The 17,988-nt window shown below is 32.9% G+C and overlaps 1 protein-coding gene and 1 pseudogene across 2 annotated transcripts; one reads left to right on the plus strand and one right to left on the minus strand.

The window, feature by feature from the left end:
• Positions 421–4,881, minus strand: LOC107634979 (acetyl-coenzyme A carboxylase carboxyl transferase subunit alpha, chloroplastic). 2 transcript variants are annotated; one of them, XM_016338323.2, is made up of 11 exons: positions 4,703–4,881; positions 4,038–4,473; positions 3,854–3,928; positions 3,235–3,342; positions 2,972–3,132; positions 2,643–2,757; positions 2,382–2,536; positions 2,237–2,288; positions 2,084–2,152; positions 1,910–1,987; positions 421–1,542 (listed from the first exon to the last, which is right to left on the minus strand). In XM_016338323.2, exons 2-11 carry the CDS (start codon positions 4,428–4,430, stop codon positions 550–552), a joined length of 2,199 nt encoding a protein of 732 aa, XP_016193809.1. In that variant the 5' UTR covers positions 4,431–4,473; positions 4,703–4,881; the 3' UTR covers positions 421–549. The 2 variants fall into 2 exon arrangements, with proteins under 2 accessions (XP_016193809.1, XP_016193808.1); XM_016338322.2 differs by having other exon boundaries at positions 4,556–4,881.
• On the plus strand, positions 4,824–6,360 carry LOC107637083 (annotated as a pseudogene).

Below are 17,988 nucleotides of genomic sequence, written 5' to 3' on the forward strand. Positions count from 1 at the left end.
TTTAACATAATGGTCTATCATTTGTATTTTTTCCCTAAAAAAAAAGTGTTTCTAAGGTAAGAATATATTACTGATTTGGAAAAGGAATAATAATAAATAATAAAAAAATTGGAAGTGAAATATTTGATATAAGAAATGTAGAAACAAGATAGCATAGTGAATCATGCATATGGTGCTGATGAAAGTTCACAAAGACCATAACTTGAGACTTGAGAGGGAAATGCTATTGGTGAAGAGTGAAGATGTTTTTTTTTAGTAAAGAAAAATTCCAACAAAAAAAAAATTATTATGTGCAATGCACAAGTTCTTTATAAATTTAGTAAAAAAATTTACTCTTTATCCAATTTTACTTTTCACTTAACAAATTTTCAACTTGAAAATGCATAAGGTTGAATCCAAAACTATCTAACGAGACTGATATGCATAAACAGGTGTATATATATGTGCAACTCAAGATCACAAGATGTTATTTAACCCCTTCATTTCTACAATATTGACTAAGATGATAATTTAGACATAAAAACACATGATCATGATTCAATTCTTGCTTTAGCATCTACCATTTTCCTCACCAATCTTGTCCTCAAAACCTGCCATGGACAAAGATTCTACCTCCTCCTTCATTCTCTCAATCTTTTCCTTCACTCCAGCAGCATCCAAAGCAGCGAGGATTCGCTCTTTTATGCCGGCTTCCATCTTCTCAACATCCTTAGAATCCAAGCCTTGTGCTATCATATTCTCCAGTTCCTTAATTTGATCCTTAAGGCCTTCTTCTGCATTCACCACCCTATCAATTTCACCAATGATCTCATTGTTCAACTCTACAATCTTCTGTTTTATATCTGCTGGTGGAGTTTCAACATTCTTCTTCATCACTCCAACAATTTCCAAGTTAGCTGACTTCAAAACCTCTTCCAACTCTCTCTGAACTTCCATTGCTTTCTCTACCAATTCATGATCCGGCATCCTTTCCTGAGCATCCATCAGGCTTGCAATCTTCGCCTTGGTATCGGCCGAGAGTTTCTCGTTGAGCTCGTTTCTTAGTTTCTCTTGTTTTACTTTCATCTCTATGAAACTATTTATAGTGTCTAGCTTCTTAAGCTTCTGTTTTAGTCCTAGATATGCTCCCGGCTGCGCCATCTTCATATTTATCTCTTCCATGATTCTGTCCACTTTTTCCTCCATGTTAGTACTAAGAGGTTGGTTTGAGTTCTTAGATAACTCCATTCTTACTGATTGAACTTTCTCTGCTAGCCCCATTGAAATGATTGCTTTGGTGATCTCCTCATCTACTTCTTTTACAAGCTTCTGAATCGATTCATTCGTGATAGGATCAGTTGGTCCCTTTGATTCTAAAATTTGCTTTCTCAGAGTTTGGAGCTCTGACTCGATATCAGTAAGAGTGGACGAGTTTACATCGGACGGCTTCATGTTTCTCTTCCTCTCTGGCTCCACAGGTATGCCTTCTTGGAATCCTCCAATCGACCGGAACTTGAGATGTCTATGGCGAAACAACTCTTCTTCATTCATTTTGGTCAGCTCCTATTGTAAAAGATTTCAATGTTTGCATAATTGGTAGATAAGAACAACAAAAACAACCAAATCTTTTCCACTAGATCAAATGAGCAAATACAAAGAGTCATAGCTTAGGCATTAGCCCTTCTTTGGTAACTGTCTCGAGACAGAAATATAGAGATACCATGAGACACAAATCTATTTAGAGAAAATGAATAATTCGAAAACAAACATGTCTTTGTCCTATGACAAAATTTGCACATTTTTCTGTATATCTTGTTTTGAGACAGTTTCCATGCACAACCTTAATTCCACAAATTTTCTTTATGATTTCTTGATTTAGAAGAAAATGCAATCACATGTTCACAAAGATGAGATTAGTTTTATTAATTACCTCCATGGCCTGAGTGAGTGTAAGCTTAATTTGCTGAGAAGTCCAAGTAGGATCAACATGTGCACCACCTAATGGTTCCTATATGAAGATCATAGTACTAACATCATTTCAAAACTCAAAACACAAAGAAGGTCATGAGACAAAATCTCTAGCAGGGATTTTCAATTTGCTTACAGGAATAACACCATCAGCAATTCCAAGTCTATAATGTTCTTGAGCTGTAATTCTTAGCTTTTCAGCAGCCTATACAAAACTAACTAAAGTCACTACAAAATTGCTCAAATGTTCAAAGTAAGCCAAAAATCAGAACTGATTTAAATTGATTACCTTAGGAGCAGCTTTGGAAGACTTCCACAATATTGCAGCACAAGCTTCAGGGCTAGATGATAGAAGTTCATCAACAAACAATAGAAAATATTCAATATATATGTGATTTTTTTTTTCAAAAAGAAGGGGAAATTAATATAATTACCTTGCTACATAAAAGGCAGAATTCTCAAGCATGAACAATTTATTGGCACAAGCAATGGCAAGTGCCCCACCTGAACCACCTTCGCCGGTTACAACTGTTAGTATAGGTACCTTGAGACCAAACATTGTCCTCAAATTATGGGCTATTGCTTCACCCTGCACAAGCATATGTACATTAATCAATGTGAAGTAAATTAAACTATGTACTAATAGTCCAATTCCCAAGGTTAATGGAAAAGAAAATGAATGTGCACACACACACTTGACCAAGTTCCTCAGACTTTAGATCAGCATAGGCACCAGGAGTGTCCACAAATGTAATTATAGGGAATTTATGGTGATCTGCATATTTCATCATGCGCAAAGCTTTCCGGTAACTGTTTCGAAAACAACAATCGTGAAGGCTGATTAATCTTCAAAACAAAGAGGATATATTACACTGAACTTCCCGTGATTAAGCGATATATCCACTAATCTTGGAGGAGGTCATAGAATGACTTAAATTTTCATAAAACATCATTGTTTAAATTCTTAGTTTTATTTTTATAACTATTTGGTGTAGAGTGTAATCAATTGAAAGATGAAGCATACCCATGAGGAGTTGGCATTGCAAAGTTTCGAGTAATATTTTCCTTTGTGTTCCTACCTTTCTGATGGCCTATGAACATGTAACTTTTACCATCCATAGTCCCTAAACCAGTCACAATAGCTGGATCATCATAGCCTGCTCGATCGCCATGAAGCTCTACCCACTAAAAGGTTCCAAAATTAACATAGAAAATATTAAGTGGGAAATTTTCTATAAAAGTAAGAAAAGAAATTGAAAACAGAAACCAAACAAGCCTCTGATATACCTTCTCTGTGATGTTAAGTATATGATCAAGAACTGTTGGCCTATTTGGATGTCGCGCAATCATCAACCGTTGGAATGGTGTTAAGTGTGTGTATAGATCTTTCAAAGCCTGTTTTCAACTTAAAAGAAATTTGGAATTAGGACAATCTTGAAGTTGTGTCAATATATGAAATTCCTTGTGTTAGAAGTTTCACTACTAACAAACAAGGAACTTACAGAAAGATATTCTGCCGATAAGTTATTTATCGACAGATATACCGATGAAATTTGGCCATTGGTTTTGTCCCTAGTATAGTATGAGCTGCATAGTTTGCAGCACCAAGATCTATGCTAGGTCTGTCTTCAGTAAATTTAACTAAATTACCCATATCAATGAAATTTGACAAAGAAAGCTAAATACTCTGCTGAATAAGGTAATGTTTTTTATTGCATATATCATAAGTCCATGATACTTTTGATGTTGGTTTCAGTTACTGCATTCCTCATAACATTCAATTTTAAATTGAAATCAATTGAAGCTGAAGAAATACAAGAAGGTACCAAAGTCATCATTAAACCCTAAGACATCTCATGCAAATATCTAATAATCTAACAACATAACAAAACATGTTTCCATTTACCTGTTGATATTTGCTCTCCAGAGCCTCAATTTGATTGCTGAAGTCTAAGCCGGTGTCATCTGCCATACTACGTACCTGTCATGAATATTCGACAAAGTTTTTAAGCGTAAACCTGCATGATACAAATAATTCATCAAATTATATTGCTCTACTAAAAATGAGATCTTCTTTCCTTAATTATTACCTCTATAATCTTTTTCTCTAGATCAACAAGTGGTTTCTCAAAATCAAGTGTGACAGGTTTAGGTTTCTCAGCCAGAGGCTTAAAGTGAGAAAGGTAAGTCAAGTATCCACTACTGATATTTGGATCCATCTTATCAGGCCATGGATAATCATGCTTCTTTCCCTTTCTAATCTTTGCAGCTACATTGAACCTTTGCCACTTACCATTGTTATTAGGATTAGTATTAGTATTATTCCTTGAACTAGTTAAATATTTTGGCCAAATGCAAATTGCCCTTGAGCCTCCAAGAAAATCTTTTCCAACACATTGATTTGCTGACTCAATTCCATGTTCTTCAATAATCAATCTTCCATCCATATAATAATTCCCTCTTGTGAGTGACATGGTATTCATCTTCAATAGCTCAGTTTCTTGTTCATATACAGGCACATGCAAACTAACATTGAAAGAAGAAAAATGAAAGTGAGAAAGAGATTAAAAAGGAAAAAATTAGAAAAAAAAAGAGGAATGCAGATTACCTTTTCCATTACACAAATTACTTCCTTTATACTATTTTTTTCTCCTCAAGCCTTCTCAGTAGCAAAACAAGAAAATATGAAGTGTGTTTAGAATACAATTATAGGCCAACTTCCATTATTTGTCTAAAGCTCTAAGCACGTGAATACCTTGGAAAATTTGAAGGGTTGTGAGTTATGAGAGAGATTCAAGAAGAGATGATATTAATTGATCACTGATGAATTGTGTTAGGATAAAAGAAACTGTGTGTGGATTCTGAATTTCTGATAGATGGTGGTGTTTCCAACTAAGTTGGATGGTTAGGGAGAAGAAAAAGGTTGTGATTGGAGAGTGCGTTACACGTGTTGTGAAATGCTAAAATTACAAGTAAATCCTTACAATTGAGGATAGTGTACACATCATCACAAATATGGATAACTGATCACACCCATCACTCAACAAAGGGTCCCACTATCATGCACATGTGCTTTTTTTCATTTCTCAAATTTTATTTTCATCTCATTTCTCTTTTAAAAATTGAGGAAATATCAAATCAGAATCCGAAAAATTCTGACGCTGATAAAATGGTACTTGATTTTTGTTATTGACAAAATGATCTCCAAAAAATTTTAAAATTTGACAAAAGCGACCAACTACCAATTGAATTACCTAAAATTAATGTTTAAAGGTGACGTATCAGTTAATAATTATAATAATTACAAAATTTACTCACTTTTAATTTTTATAATTTTAAAAACACCCCAATTTCAATTTTTTAAAAACTCTAATCCTCTTTTTTTTCCCCTAAAACTCTTATCTCTTTTTCTAAATCATCATCATTTTCTAAAACCGTAATCTCCTTTTTTCTTCTTCTTTTTCCTCTCAATGATGCCATTTTTGGGAATCAGGTAGTGATTAACAAGGCTCTAGTTATAATTGTGGTGATGGTGGTGGTGATAGCGGCAGAAGATGTGAGATCTGCTGTAGAGGTATCACATGGAAGATCCTGTGTTCTTAAGATGATGATTCAGTTTGCGATTGGGAAGGTGTGAGAAGAGGGAAAATGGACGGCGGAGATTCGCGATCCAAGGAAAGGTGTTTGCATTTGGCTTGGAACCTTCAACACCACCAAAGAAGCTGCCATGGCCTATGACAGAGAAGCTCATAAAATTTCCGGAAAGAAAGCTAAAGTGAACTTTCCCAACGAGGATGACGAGCACTCCATTCAACAATCTCGTAACATTATTCCAAACATTCTTCCTCCTCCCATTTGAAGATTGAGTAATCATCCTCCTTTGTATCAATATGGTGATACCAACAACAACAACAACATGAACAACCAGGTAACACTCTGAACCTCAACTTAGAGTTTGGTTACGATCTGAATCATGGAGGAACTATTGGTGTTGGTGGTGCCATCAATGCAGATCCATTTGTGAGTTGTGTTGATGATAATTCTGAGTATGAGTCTGGTTCTGGTTTGTCATCGGAGGTGGCAGGTGGATCAAGTGGTGATCAACAACATCAAGAAAAGAAGAAGAGCTACGAAGTGGAGAAGCTTTTGGAAGAGCTAATGGCATATGAGAAAAAAAATGAGAAATGAAAAAGGGATTGAGTCTTGAGAAGAAAGAATTGAGTATTAGAGAAGCATCTTTGGTTAGAAGAGTAAGAGGAAGGAAGAAGGTAAAGGCAGCAACCAATGAAAATGAAGAGGATTTAATTGGAAAAGAAAATTGGTGGATGATGATGAGGAAGGGGAAGAGATGAGAGTTTCAGAAGAAAAAGGATTAGGGTTTTTAAAAAATTGAAATTGGGGTGTTTTTAAAATTATAAAAATTAAAATTGAGTAAATTTTGTAATTATTATAATTGTTAACTGACATGTCACCTTTAAATTTTAACTCCAGGTAACTCAATTAACAGTTGTTCGTTTTCGTCAAATTTTAAAATCTTTCGAAAAATATTTTGTCAATAACAAAGATCAAATACAATTTTGTCAGCGTCAGAATCTTTCGAATACCGATTTGATATTTACCTCTTTAAAAATATTATAGAATTATCAAAATTCATTATTTTTTTACTATTAGTTAATTATTAATATGAGTTTCAATATGTCAGTTTAATTATCAAAGTTTGATAATTTTCATTTTTTGCAAAGTAATTTTCATTTTTTGCAAACACAAAAACTTAAATTTTTTTTTCTAAAATTCACAATTGGCAAAAATTGAAACTTTTTTAAAAGAGGGATCGTACCTGTTTTTCCAGGCATGATCGGAGCCAACCTATACTTTCTTTTTAAGAGAACAAGAAAGGGGGATCATACTTGTTTTTTCAGGCATGTTCAGAGCCAACCTACTAGATTCTTATTTCTAAGAGTCTTATTTCTAGGCATTTTGAAATAATCTTTGTTACTAGTTACCACTTTTTCTCTCTTTCCACCACTCTCAATCCTAATTTTTCTTCTTTTATATTCTGATACCTTCTCTTCTTTCGTAAACGGACATAGCCATTTTTTGGCTGTTTTTTATGACACAACCATTTGCAATTAGAAGCGGCTAAAACAACTATTCTCCCTATCGGTGGTTTTTATTAGGTGTATTTTCTTGTATTCTCTTATTTGAATTCAATAAATCTTGTTTAAAATTTAGTTTAAAATANNNTAATTAATAAAGGTAATTAAGATGATACTAAACTATAAACTTATAATTTCAATTTCTCAAACTAACATTTGTTTATAAAATTCTTTCATATCATTTGTTTTACCTTGATTAGCTTTTTTTGAAACGTGTTATAGGTATAAAACTATGTTAATTCTTTTGGCTAGTAGAAATTTTGGCTTAACACCACTATCCTGACATTAGACATTTTTAAGTAAAACAAGATTGTTTGTTTATTTTATCTATTGTCTTTAATTAAGTTTATAAACAAGAATGTTTACATTGCATAGTTTTGATATTATGTTATTGTATTATTTTAGTCCTACTTGAGAAGATGTTCTCAAGAACATCAGAAAACTTCCAGGAAGAAATCTTGCTTACTACGTCTCACAAACTCAAGCATTTTTTATGTTGGAAATTTTCAAGGATACCTCTCAATCTTGCAATTGGAGTTTCGAAGGTCAGAATATATTTATTAAATGTATAACTTATATATTAATTAGAGCAAGTAAATATCTTTATTTTGTACCAATGAGTTATAGTTCAAATGGCATAGTCTCCCCATACTCATTTAAGAGGTTGCGGGTTCGAGTCTCCTATTGGCAACACTAAGCTTGCCAAGAAACAACGTGTTTGGAGGTGGAAACCTTCCTGCCTTCTGGTATGTGCAGTGGCGGCCGCCGTGAGCAGTGGAATAGCCATTTTTCGCTGCCTTCTGCTCTCTCTATCGGTGGTTTCCATTAGATGTAATTTCTTGTGTTATTCTCTTATTTGGATTCAATGAAGTTGATTTAGAATAGAGTTTAGAATATACTTAATTGGTGACAAGTGTATTCATTAATTTCAATAAACAAATGAATTTTTAATTTTTAAAAATAAAAAATAATGAATTTAATACATTTATTAAATTAACTCTGATTAAATTAAACCATCATATGTGGTAAACTTTAAATAAATTATTTAAAAAAAAAAAGAAAAAGAATTAGAATTGGACCGTTGTATATGCTGCTGGAGAAAGAGGAAAGAACATAGAACCCTAATCATTTTCATCTAAATTCGTCTTCTTCTCTTTTCTATATTCACAGAAAAAAATTTGTTTTCGTCTTCTTCCCTCTCCTTCGCTCTCAAGATATACCTTCTTTTTCCTCCTTCTAATCTTCAAAAGTCGTCGATCTTGTTGCTGTAACCCAGAACAATCCATCGTTCTTTTTACTGTTCTTCGATTCAAAGTCGCCGATTTTATTGTTGGAACCCAAAATAATCGATCTTTTTTTTTTACTGTTCTTCCATTCAAAGTTGCCAACATAACAAATTTTCCTTAAGAACGATCAATTATTTTTTATAGTTAACTGTATGTACACTGTATTAAGATATGTATATATAAAGTATTTAATACATGTATTAAATTTATTATTTTTTATTTATAAAAAATTAAAAATTCATTTGCTGATTGAAATTAACGAATACACTTATCACCAATTAATTGGAACATGTAAAAAAAGTATGTAATACCCTCAAATTAATTGGGTATCGAAGAAATCACCATTTTATTTATATTAATATAATATTTGGACAATCAATAAAGTTAATTAAGATGATACTGAAATATAAATTTATAATCTGTCTTTCTAAAACTAACATTTGTTTATGAAATCCTTTCATAGCATTTGTTTTATCCTACTTAACTTTTTGAAATGTGCTATAAGTATAAAATCATGTTAATTGTTCTGGTTAGTAGAAACAGTGGCTTAGCACCACTATCCTGATACTAGAAGTTTTTAAGTAAAATAAGATTATTTGTTTATTTTATTATTACTTTTAATTTATTTTTTTAACAAGAATATTTACATTGCATAGTTTTATATTATGTTATTGTAATATTTTAGTCCTACCAGAGAGGATTTTCTCAAGAACATCAAAAATATTCCAGAAAGAATTCTTGCTTACCCCATCTCACATACTAAAGCATTTTTCATGTTAAAAATTTGGATTAAGTATGATTTTGGTCCCTAACGTAGGGGCTGAAAATTTTTTTCGTCCCTCGCCTTTTTTTTTGCTCTAAAATGGTCCCCAAAGTTTCAGTTTGTTTTAAAACCGTCTTTCGGACCAAAATGCCCCTATCCATTCTTCCCCAAAATTCTCCCTTCTTCCCCAAAATTATGCAAACCACCAGCACCACCACAACCACCACCACCTACCACCTACCACCACCACCACCACTACCACTACCACCACCACCACCACCATTATCAGAACTCAGAATCAGAACAACCACCACCACCACCACCACCACCACCACCAGAACTCAGAATCAGAACAACCACCACCACCCCCCATCCACTGCCACTCCATCACCAACATCCATCACACCAAAACATCAGAAAATCCAGAAAAATTAACATCAGAAAAACCAAAACATCAGAAAATCAATATCATCATCGTCATCCTCATCAAAACCCAGAATTCAGAAAATCCAGAAAAATCAAACAACATCATACTTTTCTTTTTTGGGTGACATTTATCCCATTTTTATTGCTTTCTCATTTCTTTTTTTTTTCTTTTTTTCTTTTTTTTTTATTTATTTTATATTTATTTTATTTTATAATTTTTTTAATAAAGGATAATTTGGTAATAAAAAAATATAATTGGTAAAAATGACGATTTTAAAACAAACTGAAACTTTGGGGACCATTTTGGAGCGAAAAAAAGGCGAGGGACGAAATAAATTTTCAACCCCTACGTTGGGAACCAAAATCATACTTAACCCTAAAAATTTTCAGGGTTACCTCTCAATCTTGCAATTGAAGTTTCGAAGGTCAGAATATATTCATTAAATGTATAACTTATATATTAATTAGAGCAAGTAAATACCCTTATTCCTTACTTTGTGTAATTTATTTTATCTATTTGAAAATATTTTTTATACTGATATAAAGACTAACTAATCTATAGGACAAATATACTAAACTATTTTCATAACCACCCCTAAACACTGGGCACTATGGCCGCCGGGATCCACCTTGTCAACGCTATCCAGATAACATGGCTAATACAGGCTACGTGATCCTCGGAGTACTGGATAGATGGGCCTCTTTGGTGTGGCTCATCGACGCCGTTTGTAGCTCTGTTCTCCATCCTATCCTCAATTATTACAGCAACCGAGAAATCTGTAAACTCGGGCGGCACTGTCCTTTCATCTTTGCGGGTGCCGTTGTCGTCACCATAGCTTTTTTGACAATTGGTTTCACCGCAGACATCGGCCACGCCTTTGGGGACAACCTCTCCGAAAAAATTCGACCACGCGCCTTAGCTATTTTTGGGATCAGATTATGGATGTTGGAGATTTCGATTAACATGATAGATGCTCGCTACAAAGACTTCCTTGATGACCTTGCTAGCTGTTACCTAGATTATTTCTTTATCAATAATAGGTTTACCATTGTAATTATTTTTTTAGTGAGAGTACATAAAGAGTACATAGTATATAAGGTGTCAACAAATATTTTCTAAAAAAATTTTTGCATTCTCTTTAAAAAAATATTTTCTAAGGGGATGTTGTAATAACTCAACAAATATTAACCTTCCTTTTAGAGTGGGTAACAACTAAAATTGTTGAAATTCAAAAACTATGTTATTATCTAAGGACAATTACCCCCTTAACAATGAGGTAGAGGATGAATTGAATTCTCTTTTGGAGTGTCCCCAAGAGAATTCAATTCCTGGACACGGTTTATTGGCTGATATATAGAAATGAGCGAGTCCCAAATCTAGGTTGTCATTATATTGCCAATTCATTTCCACCATGGTATGTGAAGAAAATAGACATCCAGCATTATCTAGAGTATACCACTATGGAGAAGAAGACTATTCAAATCAATATTCTTTAAACAAAACCATTGTAATTATTTTTTGAGTGAGAGTACATAAAGAGTACATAGTATATAAGGTGTAATAACTCAACAAATATTTTCTAAGGAAATTTTTGTATTCTCTTTACAAAAAAAATTTCTAAGGAGATGTTGTAATAACTCAACAAATATTAACCTTCCTTTTGGAGCGGGTAACAAGCCTAAAATTGTTGAAATTCAAAAACTATACTATTGTCAACTGGATTTTCTCCAAATAAAATATAGACAAGGGACAATTATCCCCTTAACAATAAGGTGGGGGATGAATCAAATTCTCTTTTGGAATGTTCCTAAGAGAATTCAATTCCTAAACACGGTCTATTGGCTGATATATAGAAATGGGCTAGTTCCAATTCTAGTTTGTCATTATATTGCCAATTCATTTTCACCATAGGTATTTGAAGAAAATAGACATTCAGCATTCTCTAGAATATATCACTGTGGAGAAAAAGACTACTCAGATCAATATTCTTCAAACAAAATCATTGTAATTATTTTTTAGTGAAAGTACATAAAGAGTACATGGTATATAAGGTGTAATAACTCAACAAATATTTTCTAAGGAGATTTTTGCATTCTCTTAAAAAAAAATTTCTAAGGGGATGTTGTAATAAATCAACAAATATTAACCTTCCTTTTGGAGCGTATAACAAGCCTAAAATTGTTGAATTTCAAAAACTATGCTATTCACGAGTTATTCGAACAGCATTACCAAATTATGTTACCATCCATCAAGCTGACGAATAAGATTTGTGGGAAGACGACAGCACAAAACATCACGAACCATAAAGGTTTTTCCTTATTTTTTTAATGTGACGTTACTTTACCGTACGTTACATGCAGTTATTAGAAAATTTTTTTTTAAGAGAATGAAAAATTCTCTTAAAAAATATTTGTTGAGTTATTGCACCTTATATACTATGTACTCTTTATGTACTCTCACTAAAATAATAATTACAATGGTAAACTTATTATTGATAAATAATTTAGGTAACACCAGGAGAGACCAACGGACGATTAGACCGGCATACATGTACTTCTCATTTCATAGCAGTGGAAAATGAACTATGTTACTTCGCCGTCTTCTTTTGGAGATTCGATGATATGTTGTCATTTATGACAAAAGCATGCCACGCGTAAATGTGAAAACCTTATCAATTTTCTTGATCCTTCTTCTACCGTTTGATGGCTGTGGCTCTATCATATGTCCAGGACAAGCCGACATTATCTAAGGAGGAGTCACGTGAGAGAGAAGAGGAAGATGATAGATGGGCAGTGGTTAAATGCTTCCGAAAATATTTCGGACCACGAAGGGGCTAAAGAAACCGATGTTACGGCTGATGGCGGTTGTGGCATTCAACTGGGTGGCCTTGTTCAGGTTCTTCTGGTACATCTCTGATTGGATGGGGAGCGAGGTGTATGGTGAGGAGCATGGAAAGCTTTACTCTGTTGCAATACCATTATATACCATAGGCTACTGGTACGGAGCTCGGTGTATTACGCTAACTTGGACGATTACGGAGCTCGGTGTCTTATCACTATCCTGATACTAGACATTTTTAAGTAAAACAAGATTGTTTGTTTATTTTATTTATTGCCTTTAATTTATTTTTTAAACAAGAATGTTTACATTGCATAGTTTTGATCTTATGTTATTATACTATTTTAGTCCTACCAGAGAGGATGTTCTCAAGAACATCAGAAATTTGCTAGGAGAAATTCTTTCTTACCCTGTCTCACATACTAAAGCATTTTTCATGTTAGAAGTTTTTAGGTTTACCCCTCAATCTTGCAATTGGGGTTTCGTCAGAAATATATTTATTAAATATTTAACTTATATATTAATTAGAGCAAGTAAATATCCTTACTTTATGTCATTTATGTTATCTATTTGATAATATATTCAATATCGGTATTAAATCTAATTAATCTATCAGAAAAAATATACTAAACTATTTTCAGAACCACAAAAAAATTATTTGGATTAATTGAATTAGCCAACAAGATATATGTATGTAATTAGTGTATGCAGATTATAGTGGGAACACTAAGCCTGCCATGAAACGTGTTTGTATGTAAAAATTTGCCCACCTTCCTGGTTGGTACAGTAGCGGCTGCCTATTATGACACAACCATACGCAATCAGAAGCGGCTAAAAAAGCAGTTCTCCCCATCGATGATTTTCATTAGGTGTATTTTCTTGTGTTGTTTTCTTATTTGGATTAAATGAAACTGGTTTAGGATTGAGTTTAAAATATACTTAATTTATGGATGTAATATTCTTTTTATAGTAATATTATATTTAGACCATTAATAAAGATTATTAAGATGATACCAAAATATAAACTTATAATCTCACTTTCTAAAATAAACATTTATTTATAAAATCCTTTAACAGCATTTATTTTACTCTGATTAGCTTTTTGAAACGTGTTATATGTATAAAATCATGTTAATTTTTCTGGCTAATAGAAACTCTGGCTTAGCACCACTATCCTGATATTAGACGTTTTTAAGTAAAAAAAGATTGTTTGTTTATTTTATTTATTGTCTTTAATTAATTTTTTAAATAAGAATGTTTATATTGCATAGTTTTGATCTTATGTTATTATATTATTTTAGTCCTACTAGAGAGGATATTCTCAAGAACATCATAAAACTGTCAGGAGAAATTCTTACTTATTACGTCTCACATACTCATGCATTTTTCGTGTTGGAAATTTTCAGGGTTACCTCTCAATCTTGCAATTGAGGTTTCGAAAGTTAGAATATATTTTTTAAATATATAACTCATATATTAATTAGAGCAATTAAAAATCCTTACTTTGTGTCATTTATGTTATCTATTTCAAAATATCTTTGATACTGATATAAAAGCTAATTAATCTATTAGGACAAATATACTAAACTATTTCCAAAATCACCCCTAAAAAATTTTTATTTTAAATAACTGAATTAGCCAACAAGATGTATGTATGTATGATGTATGCAGATTATAGTGGCAAAACTAAGCTTGTCATTGAAAAACGTGTTTAGAGGCGAAAATCTTCCCGCCTTCTTGATAGGTGCAGTGGCGGCCGCCGTGAGCGGCTGAATAGCCATTTTTTTGCTGCCTTCTATGATGCAATCATACGCAGAAGCGGCTAAAAAAGCTACTCTCCCCATCGGTGGTTTTCATTAGGTATATTTTCTTGTGTTGTTCTCTTATTTGGATTCAATGAAGTTGGTTTAGGATTGAGTTTAGAATATACTTAATTTATGGATGCAATATTTTCTTTATATTAATATTAAACTTGGACAATCAATAAAGGTAATTAAGATGATACTAAAATATAAACTTATAATCTCACTTTCTAAAACTAACATTTATTTATGAAATCCTTTCACAACATTTATTTTACCCTGCTTTGCTTTTTGAAAACATGCTATAGGTATAAAACTATGTTAATTGTTCTTATTGGTAGAAATTCTGGCTTAACACTACTATCCTGATACTAGACGTTTTTAAGTAAAACAAGATTGTTTGTTTGTTTTATTTATTGCCTTTAATTTATTTTTTAAACAAAAAAATTTACATTGCATAGTTTTGATCTTATGTTATTATACTATTTTAGTCCTACTAGAGAGGATGTTCTCAAGAACATCAAAAAACTGTCACGAGAAATTCTTGCTTACTACGTCTCACATACTCAAGCATTTTTCGTGTTGAAAATTTTCAGGGTTACCTCTCAATCTTGCAATTGGGATTTCGAAAGTCAGAATATATTTATTAAATGTATAACTCATATATTAATTAGAACAAGTAAATATCCTCATTTTGTGTCATTTATATTATCTATTTGAAAATATCTTGAATACTAATATAAAAGCTAATTAATCTATCAGGACAAATATATTAAACTATTTTCAGAACCACCCCTAAAAAAATTTTATTTGGAATAACTTAATTAGCCAACAAAATGTATGTATGTATGATGTATGCAGATTACATTGGCAACACCAAACCTGCCATGGAACAACGTGTTTGGAGGTGGAAACCTATCCACCTTCGTGGTAGGTGCAGTGGCAGCTGCTGTGAGCGGCTGAACGGCCATTTTTTTTGCTGTCTTCTACGATGCAACCATACGCAATCAAAAGCGACTAAAAAAGCTGCTCTCCCCATCGGTAGTTTTCATTAGGTGTATTTTCTTGTGTTATTCTCTTATTTGGATTCAATGAAGTTGGTTTATGATTGAGTTTAGAATATACTTAATTTATGGATGTAATATTTTTTTATATTAATATTATATTTGGACAATCAATAAAAGTAATTAAGATGATACTAAAATATAAACTTATAATCTCAGTTTCTAAAACTAACATTTGTTTATGAAATTCTTTCATAGCATTTGTTATACCCTACTTAGCTTTTTAAAACGTGCTATAGGTATAAAATCTTGTTAATTGTTCTGGTTGGTAGAAACACTGGCTTAACACCACTATCCTGATACTAGACGTTTTTAAGTAAAACAAGTTTGTTTGTTTGTTTTTTTATTGCCTTTAATTAATTTTTTAAACAAAAATGTTTTGATCTTATGTTATTGTACTATTTTAGTCCTACCAGAGAGGATGTTCTCAAGAACATCAGAAATTTGCCAACAGGAATTCTTGCGTATCCCGTCTCACATACTCAAGCATTTTTCATGTTGAAACTTTTCAGGTTTATCTCTCAATCTTGCAATTGGGGTTTCGAAGGTCAGAATATATTTGTTAATTGTATAACTTATATATTAATTAGAACAAGTAAATATCCTTAATTTGTATCATTTATGTTATCTATTTGAAAATATCTTTAATACTGATATAAAAGCTAATTAATCTATCAGGACAAATATATTAACCTATTTTTAGAACCACCCCTAAAAAATTTTTATTTGGAATAACTGAATTGGCCAGCAAGATGTATATATGTATGATGTATGCATATTATAGTGCAATACTAACCTGCCATGGAACAACATGTTTAGAGGTGGAAACTTGCTCACCTTCGTGGTAGGTGCAGTGGCGGCCGCTGTGAGTAGCTGATAAACTCCATTTTATTGTTATAAATTGTATTGAAAAGTATGGATTTTATCAACCAAATTATACAATTTTGGTTTAATTCATGGAGTTTTTCATTTATTGCTTCCAATGAACTCATGAGTGAAAATTATGCTCTGTATGCTCTTAATCATTGGTTTTTAATTCTTTTTTTATACTATTCGATATCGTGATCAATTTTGTTTAAGTATTTTAAGGTTAAGGTGCTTCATTGGATTCAAAGGATAAAAAAGAATGGAGCGAAGAAGCGAGTTCGGGATGCAATTTGGATTGGAGTTTGCTGAAGTCTCACGTAGGCGACATTTGTTGCGTGGGCGAGTCTCTCGCCTGAGCTACTAAATCTTGCGTAAGCTAAATTCCCACTTGAGCGAGCCAATTTCGTGTGCGCTAAAATCCTCCACGTACTTGGTTTAATGAAACACGTGCATCTTCGTTTTAAGCTTCCAAAAGGCCCCCAATTGCTATATTGTTGAGTCTGCAGCGGAATTTTGACTTCTAATAGCTACAAAGTAATATGAAATTGAACACTACTCACAATAATGCACTCGCTATATAATTACTAAAGAGAAAAGGAAATAAAATAAAATAATAATAATAATAATATGAAAAGAAGATGTGAATGTAGTTGTTATTGTTGATGATGATTGAATTGAAATTCTACAAACGTTTATATAGTGGTTATATGCTATAATTTCAACGGATAGAAATAAAACTTTCCTATAATAACTCTTAGCCTTCCTTTTCTTAGCCTTTCTTTTCTTTCTCTCTCCCTCACAATTCTCCACCTCGTTCACAATTTGAAATCTACGCAAATTTTGGACGATCAAAGAATGGTATTCGTATTCAGTTGCATCATTTGACAATGACTGCCTAACATGGAACAATATTGAGCAATTTCAAACAGTGTTGGAACTTGCTTCCTGACACCACTTTAGTCAACATGTCAGCGAGATTTTCATCCGTGTGTACATTTACAAGAGAAATGTCACCTTTCTCCATAACATCACGCACGAAGTGATATCTAACATCAATATGCTTGGTACGAGCATGATGAACCTGATTTTTAGCCAAATGAATTGCACTTTGACTATCACAATTCAGATCCACGCAATCTTGCTTCAACCCCAAATCATCTAGAAGACCTCTTAGCCACAATGCTTCTTTCACCCCTTCTGCTACTGCCATGTACTCAGCTTCTGTAGTAGATAGTGCCACTGTAGCTTGTAACATCGATCGCCAACTAACTGGAGCACCTTGTATTTTATATACATAACCAGTCGTAGAACGTCTTCTATCTAGATCACCACCATAATCAGAATCAACAAAGCCGCTGATTTGACATGATTTTCCACTAAAGCATAAACCTGTGTCAATGGTGCCCTTCAAGTATCTTAATATCCACTTGACTGCTTCCCAGTGTGCCTTACCCGGGTTTGCCATGAACCTACTAACAACACTTACTGCCTGTGAAATATCTGGGCGTATACATACCATAGCATACATTAGGCTACCGACTGCACTAGCATAAGGTACATTTTCCATGTAAGACTTATCTTCTGCTGTTGTGGGAGATTGTTTACCAGAGAGCCTAAAATGTGGAGCCAACGGCGTTACCACCGATTTAGCATTTTTTATTTCAAATCTTTCAATGACGCGCTCAATGTATCCTCTTTGGCTCAAGAACAATTTTTGGCTTGATCACTCTCTTTTAATTTTCATGCCTAATATTTTTCGTGCAGCACCCAAGTCTTTTGTTTCAAATTCTTTACCATGTTGAACTTTTAACATATCTATCTCTACCTTGCTCTTAGAG

The sequence above is a fragment of the Arachis ipaensis genome, chromosome B04, assembly GCF_000816755.2.
Source record: "Arachis ipaensis cultivar K30076 chromosome B04, Araip1.1, whole genome shotgun sequence".
Classification (NCBI taxonomy): domain Eukaryota; kingdom Viridiplantae; phylum Streptophyta; class Magnoliopsida; order Fabales; family Fabaceae; genus Arachis; species Arachis ipaensis.